This window comes from Pezoporus flaviventris, unplaced genomic scaffold (genome assembly GCF_033815535.1).
Source record: "Pezoporus flaviventris isolate CSIRO_AGI_PZ_B2104156 unplaced genomic scaffold, CSIRO_AGI_Pfla_v1 ptg000213l, whole genome shotgun sequence".
In the NCBI taxonomy this organism is placed as follows: Eukaryota; Metazoa; Chordata; class Aves; order Psittaciformes; family Psittacidae; genus Pezoporus; species Pezoporus flaviventris.
Genome location: NW_026892761.1, coordinates 1,087,622 through 1,096,915, shown reverse-complemented (window position 1 = coordinate 1,096,915; position 9,294 = coordinate 1,087,622). Strand labels below are relative to the sequence as shown.

At 66.0% G+C, this 9,294-nt stretch overlaps 1 protein-coding gene across 1 annotated transcript; it reads left to right on the top strand.

Moving 5' to 3' along the window:
• Window positions 1-8,559, top strand: MYLK2 (myosin light chain kinase 2). The gene is made up of 12 exons (XM_061441740.1): window positions 1-160; window positions 948-2,548; window positions 2,670-2,956; window positions 3,751-3,856; window positions 4,077-4,170; window positions 4,338-4,447; window positions 4,843-4,984; window positions 5,119-5,189; window positions 5,401-5,529; window positions 5,761-5,913; window positions 6,243-6,375; window positions 6,864-8,559. Exons 2-12 carry the CDS (start codon window positions 1,005-1,007, stop codon window positions 6,942-6,944), a joined length of 2,850 nt encoding a protein of 949 aa, XP_061297724.1. The 5' UTR covers window positions 1-160; window positions 948-1,004; the 3' UTR covers window positions 6,945-8,559.
• Window positions 8,560-9,294: the final 735 nt, after the last annotated feature.

Genomic DNA, 9,294 nt, shown 5'->3' with positions numbered 1-9,294 from the left:
CGACAGGTGCTGGGAAAGGGCCGGCTCCCGCTGCTGTAACGGATCCTCCTCTGCCCGCGCTAATCCGGCTCCGTTACACCCGGCATAGAAGAGGCTGCTCCCTCCCGGCGCTGCCACAGTGCGGATGCTGCCGTCCTGACCGCCCTCTGCACCGGCACAGGTAAAAGGGCCGGGAGGGGTCCCTGGGGCACGGGAGCCCCCAGCCAGGGAGGAAAGGCTCCATCCCCGCTCTGAGCTGTGGGTCTGCTCCGCCAGAGACAGCTCTGCTTTAGCTCCTGTCCCTGTCAGACCAACGAGTGCCTCCCCTCTTCCTGCGGTCGCTGGTGGGCTTGTCCTGGGTCTGTGCTGGTCTCCGAGTGGTTGCACAGGCAGCGCAGGGGGTGTTTTGGGGCAAGGTGATGGGGGTGGCAGCGCAGGGAGAGCAGCGGAGCCCGGGGCAGAGCTTGGATTTGGGGATCGGGTGCTGGTTTGGAGGCAATTGGTTGGCATCAACAGGTCCCCTTGGTGGGGAGGGCACAGAAAGAAGCTGTGGTCACCACCGGGCAGGGCTGAGCCATTGGGGTGGGCAGTGCCAGGGATGCCCACCCCGCCTGCTGCCCACCCCGCAGCCGCTCTCTCCTACCCCACCGTCGAGGGACGTGGCCCTAATCCGGCACCATGGCTGCCCCGCGGCGGCTGTTTGCGCTCCGGAGGCTCCGTGGCAGCGACAGGTGCCGGTATCGGGCCCCCGGTCAGTCATCGAGCGGCAGATATCGGGGCACAATGGGGCCGTGCAGGGACCTGCGGCCACAGGGGGCCACCAGCCTTGTGCCACCGCCTTGTGGCACGGTCCCTGGCTCGGTGGCCTCTGCTTGCCCCTGTTCTGAGGGAGCAAAGCCGCTGCCCGGGTCCCGCCGCGCCCCTCTGCAGGTCCACGAAGCCCTGAGCTCCCGTCCTCTCTCCCGCAGGATCCTCGCTGAGCCAGGAGCACCCCAGGGCAGCCGCCTCCTGCCCGGAGCATCCCCATGGAGCAGGGCGGTGGGGCAGGCAGCGAGCCCGGGGCTGGGGGCACAGCTCCCCCCGAAGCAGAGGGCACTGCAGCCCCAGCGGCCCCCCAGGCTGCCCAGCCCCAAGGGGGTATGGAGACGTCTGCCACCGAGGTGCAGGATGGAGGGAAGGGCAAGCCCGGGCAGGAGAAGGCTCCGGCTGCTGCTGTGGCACAGGATGGAGGGAAGGGAGAGCATAGGCAGGAGAAGGCAGCAGGAGAGGCGGGAGGAGGGAAGGCAGGGCCAGCCCCACCTGCTCCAGAGCCCCAGGATGGAAAGAAGGCAGAGCTGGCAGAGGGAGCTTCAGCTGAGCAACACGATGGAGGGGAAGCAGCACCTACAGAGGAGAAGGTGCTGGATGCTGCCAAGGCCCAGGATGGAGGGAAGAATGAGCCAGGGAAGGAGAAGGCTCCGGCTGCCGTAAAGCCTGAAGGAGGGCAGGCACCATCCATAGAGGAGAAGGCTCCGGCTGCTGGTAAGGCTGAGGATGGAGGGAAGGATGAGCCCAGGGAGGAGAAGGCTCCGGCTGCAGGCAAGCCCAAAGGAGAGCAAGCAGAGCCCACAGAGGGGAAGGGCCTGGCTGGAGCAGAGGCTCAGGATAGAGGGAAGGATGAGCCCACGAAGGAGCAAGCTCCTGGTGGGTTAGAGCCTGAGGGTGGTGGGAAAGCAGAGCCCATGGAGGAGAAGGTTCCAGCTGCAGCTGAGGCTGAAGAAGAGAAGGCAAAACCCACCAAGGAGGCAGCCTTGGCTGCAGCACAGGCTCAGGATGGGGGGAAAGAATCTGCAAAGGAGAAACCCACATCTGGTGCCAAGGAGAAAGCTCCAGCTCCTGTGAAAGCCCAGGATGGAGGGAAGGCAGCAGCAAAGGCGGAGAAAACCCCAGCAGATAAAAAACCTGTGAAGGCTCCGGCTCCTGTCAAGGCTCAGGATGGAGAGAAACAAGTGGCAAAGGGAGAAAAAGCCTCAGCTGCAAAAACAGCTCAAAAGAGTGACAAAGAGGAGCCAGCAAAGGAGAAAGCCACAGGTCCTGCAAAGAAGGCCCCAGATGCTGCAAAGGCTCACGATGGAGAGAAGGCAGCAGCAAAGGCAAAGGAAACCCCAGCTGCAAAGAAGCCTCAAGATGGAAGCAAAGAGGAACCTGCAAAGGAGAAAGCCCCGGCTCCTGCAGAAGCGCCGGATGGAGGGGAGAAAGCTCCAAAGGTGGAAAAACCCCCAGCAGCATCGAAGGCTGAGGATGGAGGCAAGGAAGAGCCTGCCAAGGAGGAAGCCACGGCTCCAGCAAAGGAGGAGGCTCCGGCCGCCGTGAAGGCTCAGGATGGAGGGGCGAAAGCTGCAGACGTGGAATCTCCCCCAGCTGCGGCAGAGGCCGGGGATGGAGGCGAGGAGCCCGCAGAGGCAGCGGCCCCGGGTGAAGGGGAGCAAGCAGCAAAGGCGGAGGAGACGGGCAAGCAGCAGGCGAGGGGCGCCGAGCCCCCGCGCCCGGCCCTGCTGCAGAGCCTGAGCTGCCCGGCCGCCTGCCAGAGGTACCCGCACCCTCCTGGGGTGGGTCCCGTCCCCCGCTGAGCCCCGGCTCCCTCCGGGCAGAGGCGCTGGGCTCGGGGCGCTGCGGGCTCGGCTCTGCTCATCTCCTGCTCCTGCTTCCAGGGACGAGCAGCCCTGGGCGGAGGGGCCGGCGATGGAGGTGATACTGGAGGAGACCACGGTGATGGAGCCGGCAGAGCCCGGCCCGGTCCCCTCAGCCCAGGGGGACCTGCAGCCCCCGCAGCAGCCCCCCGGCACCCCACAGGAGAGGACATTGCCCAGTGCCACGGGGCAGGCCCCTGCGGAGCAGCCTGGCCCTGCGGGACAACCGTCCTCGACGGAGGCAGAGCCACCCCCGAGCCCCTACCTCACCCCCGACTTCGGGAAGGAAGATCCTTTCGAGATACTGGGTAAGGCTGTGGGGTGCCTGCCTTGTCCCCGCACCCCGGGACCCTCTGTGGGGCAGCAGCTGGGGGGTCCCAGCACCCTGCCTGCTGCCCGCGCTGCCCTCCCATGCTGCCTGCTCATGCTCTTGGCTCGTCGCCTGCCCGGTGGCCTTCGAGCTCCTGTTGCACTGTAAACAGGGCTAAATGCGTCGTGTCCCCTCCCCGGGCTGCTCCGGCCTCAGCCTGGCACCGGGAGGAAGAGGAGCCCCGGGAGTGACAACCGCCGCCTGGCCGGTGGCAGGGGACAGCGTGTCCCCGTGTCCGGCAGCACCGCCCTTGCGGGGCCGCAGGGCCTGGGGGTGCCTTGGGGCTCCTGCACTCGCCTGGGGAAGAGCCCAGGGCTGGGTGCTGGGGAGCCCTGGGCGAGTGGAGGGCTGGTGGCCCAGAGAGGGTGACAGGCAGCAGCGTGGCCTGGAGAGGGCGAGCGTGGCATGCGGGATGCTGAGGAGCGGGTGTGTAGCGGGGTGGGTACCATGCAGCTGGGTGCTGTGCGGCGGGGTGATGCTGGGGGCAGTGGTGAGGGTCCCCTCGGGGGATGCTCCATCCCCTGGTGCAGGAGGCAGCCAGAAGACCCCGATTTGCAGCGGGATACTCGGTACCTGGCCGCATCCTGCACCCAGAGGCTTGGCTGGGCAGTGCCGCTGGGTGCTTCACTTCACCCGGCACCTGGATGTGTCTCCAGCCCAGGGCACCCTGGGATGCCCATCAGTGGGGTCCGGGCCGTCCCCCTGCTCACCCCAACCCTCCTCTCTGGGCAGATGATGTCCCTCCACCACCAGCGCCCTTCGCTCACCGCATCGTCACCCTGCGGTCTGCCAGCATCAGCTCCCAGTTCAACCTCAGCTCCAAGGAGATCCTGGGGGGGTAAGGAGGGGCCGGGGGAAGGTGAGGGGCACCCGGGACTCCCCCCAGCACTGCTCAAGCTGCTATCCTGCCTTAGGCAGTGGCTCTGGGTCAATGAGACTTTCCTTGTCCTGATGGATTGGTGCTTTAGGCAGAGTGGGTGCACATGGGTGCACAGGGTGGGGGTCTCCATCAGCCTGGGTGGCTGATGGTGATGGCATCACTTTCTATCCCCCCCCAGGGGCAAGTTTGGTGAAGTCCACACGTGCACAGAGAAGCAGACGGGGCTCAAGCTGGCGGCCAAAGTGATCCGGAAGCAGGGTGCCAAGGACAAGGTTTGAGCGATGGCAGAGCGGGGGCACCTCCTGGCCACGGTGCCACCCGCAAGTGGCATGGCCTAGGTGGTGGGTGCCAGTGTCACGCGTGGTGTGTCTGCGATGCTGTGGCACGGCCCGTCCCGGTGCCGGTGGCCAGGACTGACCCCCACGGGGCTCTTCTGCAGGAGATGGTGCTGCTGGAGATCGATGTGATGAACCAGCTGAACCACCGCAACCTCATCCAGCTCTATGATGCCATCGAGACGCCGCGGGAGATCATCCTCTTCATGGAGTTGTGAGTGCTGGGGCAGTGCTGTGAGAGGCCTGGTGCCTGGCTGAGGGGCACCACCATGGGGATGCTCCAGAGATGAAGCAGATGTGCTGGACCCTGACCGAGCAGAAGGGGTTGGCCCCAGGGAATGTCCCCCTCCTTGCCCGTCCCCTCTTGGGCACCTCCCTGGCTCACTCCAGGCTCAGAGGCAACCTCAGGCTCTGCCTGGCCAGGACAGCATCTCCCTCTCATGGCTGTGGTGAGGGTGGAGGTGACCCAGGTCTTTCCCATGCAGCTCTATGAACCCTGGGGAGCTGCGGTGTCCTCTCTCTCCACCAGCGTCCCCATGGAGGGGCTGGGTTAGGGTCCCCCTGGCATGCAAGGGCCCCCGGGTGACCCCGCTCTCTGTCCCCATGCAGTGTGGAGGGCGGTGAGCTCTTCGAGCGGATCATCGATGACGACTACCAGCTGACGGAGGTGGACTGCATGGTGTTCGTGCGGCAGATCTGTGAGGGCATCCGCTTCATGCACCACATGCGTGTCCTCCACCTCGACCTCAAGGTGTGAGGCTGGGTGCTGACAGCAGGGACACGGGGGGCAGTGGGTGGGTCAGCACAGGACCCCTGGGCTGCCAGATCCGTGCACTGGGGACACGTTCCCCCTTGGCAGTGGGGCAATGGCTTCTGTCCCCACAGCCTGAGAACATCCTCTGCGTCGCTGCCACTGGGCACATGGTGAAGATCATTGACTTTGGGCTGGCTCGAAGGTCAGCTCCATCCCTCCTCCTTGCCTCCCTCCCATCCTGCATCTCCGCAGCCCTTTAGGGTGCTGGGACCCCCAGGACCTGCTCTGGGCTGTGGTTTGGCCATGGCTGCCAGCCCTGGCTCTCCCTGGCTGGCACAGGAGGGCTGGGGAGGGCAGCGGTGCTTTGGGGGAGCAGCCCGTCCCCCTGCTGCTGACTCCCCTCCTGGATGCAGGTACAACCCCCAGGAGAAGCTGAAGGTGAACTTCGGCACCCCCGAATTCCTCTCCCCCGAGGTGGTCAACTACGAGCAGGTCTCCTACACCACGGACATGTGGAGCATGGGTGTCATCACCTACATGCTGTACGTCGGGGCTGCCGGTGCCACGCTGGGGAGCAGAGCTGTTCTGGCTCCTTAGTGGGGTGCTGGTGGGTGCTGGACGGGGAGATGGGCAAGGGCTGCAGGCAGGATATGGGGCCGGCAGCCACCCTGTGTGTGTGGCTGGGGCAGCCCTTGGCCAGGCTGGCTCATTTGGGGGCTCTGGGAGGTGCTGCAGCCTGGGGGGGTCTCACTCCTCACCCCCTGCACCCCCAGGCTCAGCGGCCTCTCCCCCTTCCTGGGTGACAATGACACCGAGACGCTCAACAACGTCCTGGCTGCCAACTGGTACTTTGACGAGGAGACCTTCGAGAGCGTCTCCAACGAGGCCAAGGACTTCGTTTCAAACCTCATCATCAAGGACAAGAGGTGTGGGGCTGGCAGCGGCCATGGGGGTCCTGGGGTGGCATCCAAGCTGTGTGCTCAGCCCCTGGGTACCACACACCGGCAGCATCTCCTGATGTCCTGTACCAACGGAGCCCCACGGTGCCCTGCCCTTGCTGTTGGCTGTCCCCAGCAGAGCCCCTTGTCCCTTTAAAGTGTCACTTGTCCCAAGCAGGATGTGCTGAACCCTCGGGGTCCTGCCCAGCCCCTCTGATCCCTGCTCCCACCCCTCCGGCTGGTTCATGGGGTTCTGGGGCTCCTGAGTGGCTGGAGAAGGGGCTGATCGGGGGTGATGCTTCTCCTCTTGCCCCCAGCGCCCGGATGAGCGCCAGCCAGTGCCTGGAGCATCCCTGGCTCAACAACCTGGCAGAAAAGGCCAAACGCTGCAACCGGCGGCTCAAGTCCCAAGTGCTGCTCAAGAAATACGTCATGAGGAGGCGTTGGAAGGTGCGGGGGGGACAGCCCGGGCAGGGGCAGTGGTGCTGGGGGGCTGCCAGCCTCCACCTGTGCTGGTGGGTGGTTTGGGGGACATGGATGGGTCTGTGTCGCTGCCTGATGCAAGGGCTGGGGACCCTGCTCATTGCAAGGGTTGGACCTTAGAAGGTCCCTTCCAACCCAGTTATTCTACGATTCTCTGACCTCCTAAGCTTGGAGAAAGGGCTCCCCAGCCCCAGGTCCCCTGTGTGGTTGCCCCCACGACGGGATCCCTGTCAGTGTTGGTCCCTTCACGGTCATCTCCCCTGAGCCCACCCCAAGAGCACCTTTTAGGGGCAGGAACAGCATCAGGACAGGGTAGGGGATGAGCCCCAGCATCAGCCATGTGCTCCTGTCCCATGCACTTCAGCTGTGCCTGGGTGGCTGCCCCCTTGTCCCCAGCCCCGGGTGCAGGGTTTGGCTCAGGATCCAGCGCTGCAGCCCCTGCTTCCCCTTCACAGAAAAACTTCATTGGGGTGTGCGCTGCCAACCGCTTCAAGAAGATCACCAGCTCGGGGTCACTGACGGCGCTGGGCATCTGAGCGAGGGCTCCGCGCTGAGCCGAGGCCAGCGAGGAACCGCTTCAGAGGGTCTCACGTCACTCTTGCTTCTGGACGGCAGCAGGACCCTGCTGGGGTCCTCACCTCCCACTGTGGGGCCAGGGGCTGGAGCTGCTCAGCCCTGTCCCTGCCCGTGCTGCTGCGAGATGATGCTCTGGATCCCATGTCACTGTGGCACACGCTGCATCCCTGCTCCGTGCCCAACGCCACCGCCTCCATGGGTGCTGCTCCGCTGCGCTCCTGGGCCTGCACTTGCCTTGGCACCCAGCCCCTGTGGGACTCATCAGGGCTGCGACACCACCGGGCTCACCTGCACCCGCTGCTGCACTGAGCTCATCCCACCCCAGGGACCCGCTGCTGGGAATGCCTAAAGCATCCCTGCCCATCCCCATTGAGCCGATGCTCCTGAGTGGATTTCCTCGGACTGCGAGGCTGCTCCTGAGCGGTGGTTTCCGATCTCATCCCTGGCCTGGCTGCGCAGTGCCCAACCCACGGCATCTCTGCTCCGTTTGGGCTTCCTTCCTGTGGGTTTGGAGGAGAAAGGCTGGTCTGGCGTGAGCCCCAGGGCCTGAGCTGCTGTCCTGCTTTTGGACTGTGTGGTACTTGTTGCTGGCTGGGTTTAAACCACGGCAGCCGCCCTGCGCCCTCGCTGCTCCCTTGGACCCAAGGCTTGCCCACTCTGCCTGTAAATGCCGCAGCCCTGCGCTGCCTTCGCTGGCTCTGGACCCTGAGCCGCCCTTCCCAGCGCTGCGCTTTGGCGTGAGGACGCCGAGGGCAGGCGTGGACCCTCACCCCGGCGCTTTGGCACCGGAGCTGGGGCTGAGCCTGCTCCTCATCCTCCTCCTCCTCCTCCTCCTCCCTGGCCGGCCACGCGTGCGGGCGCGGCGCTGGCCCCGAGCTGCGGCTCGCACAGGAAGGGAGGAAGCGGCGAGCGCTCTTCCAGCACCGTCCCCAGCTGGGAGGCAGCGAGGGAAGAAGGAGGCTTTGTGTTCCTGCTGCCCTCCCTGCCCTCCGGCTCTGCCAGCGGGGGAACAGCGCAACCTCTGCTTCCCCCGGCGCCACCGGATCAAGATGAGCGAGGAAATGCGGAGCAGCTGCACCGCGCTCCCCCGCTCCTGCGAGCACCGCTCCAGCCCGACCACCAACACAGCGGAACTGCCGGGCGGCCGCGAACGGGGCTCCCGGGACCGGCCGCGCTGCGGGAGCCGGCGCTGACCCCCGCTCCTCCGCCTCACCCCGGACCCCTTCCCCTCTGCCCGCGCCCGCGGGGCTCCCGAGTGCTGCTGCAGGATGAGCATCCCCAAGGCTTTGCAGCTCCCAGCCCTGCCCGTGCAGGGCTGGGGGCCGGTGGGGAGGGGTCCTGGGGTTCCTTTACCCTCCAGCTTTGGCTTTTGCTGCGGCCAGGGCTGTGTGTTTGCTCCAGGGCTGCCTGTGCCCTCTGTGCCTGCTGGAAGAACCCTGGGGAGAGACCGGAGTGGCACCAGACCCCCAGCCCCACCGGGGGCTTTGGGCTCATCCCCATGGGGCAGGGGACACTTCTCGTGGGGTCCTGCCTGGCTCTTGTCTTCTTGTAAATAAATGTACAGGTCTTCCCGCAGCCCCCCTCTGCCCCCCGCCTCCCTGGGACTTGGGGGGTCACTCCGGCCACCTCCCTGTGCCTCTGCTCACCAGTGCAGTCTGAGGGCTGCAGGTAACCGAGGAGGGGATGGGATGGGATGGGATGGGATGGGATGGGATGGGAAGGGGTGGGATGTCTTGGCCGCAGAGTAGAGGGGACAGAACGGGGCCCTGGCTGTGCAGAAGCGGTCTGAACACCCCAGGGTACTGGGGCAAGGGGATGGATGGGTGGTCGAAGGTGTCCTCACAGCTTCAGCATCTGCCCGTGTGGGGTGGGATGCCCAGGTAATGGCTGGTGTGGGGCAGGTGCCCCTGCCCCCGGGGGTGCAGCCAGCCCCGAAGCAGTTAAGGCCGCCGGGGCCCCCGGACGCTGCCTCCCGCTGCGGGCGTCCCTCCCAGGCGCTTCCTGCCGGCAGCCTTTGGCCGGTTCCTGTCGGTGACCACCCCGCGGGCCTGGAAGCCAGCGCGGCCCCATCTGGTTTGAGTTACGCTCCGCGGCGATGACGTCTCCTTCCTGTCTGGCCCCGGGGGCTGCAGGGCCCTGCCGTGGGGCGGCCCATGGCGCTCCCGGCCAGGCCCTCACCCACGGCTGCTCCGGGCATCCTGAGCTGCTTGAGGGGATCTGTTCCTGGACGTGGCACAGGGATGCAGAGGCACCAGCACATCCCAGTGCCCCAAACACAGGGTAAGGGACCCCCACCCCTACCACCCCAGC

What these genes read in the sequence shown, in the direction of transcription:
- MYLK2 (XM_061441740.1), top strand. Translation starts at nt 1,005, where the DNA reads ATGGAGCAGGGCGGTGGGGCAGGCAGCGAGCCCGGGGCTGGGGGCACA. An exon ending in AGCAGGGTGCCAAGGACAAG is followed by an intron (nt 4,171 to 4,337) that starts GTTTGAGCGATG and finishes GCTCTTCTGCAG; the next exon opens with GAGATGGTGCTGCTGGAGAT. An exon ending in CTCATCATCAAGGACAAGAG is followed by an intron (nt 5,914 to 6,242) that starts GTGTGGGGCTGG and finishes TCTTGCCCCCAG; the next exon opens with CGCCCGGATGAGCGCCAGCC.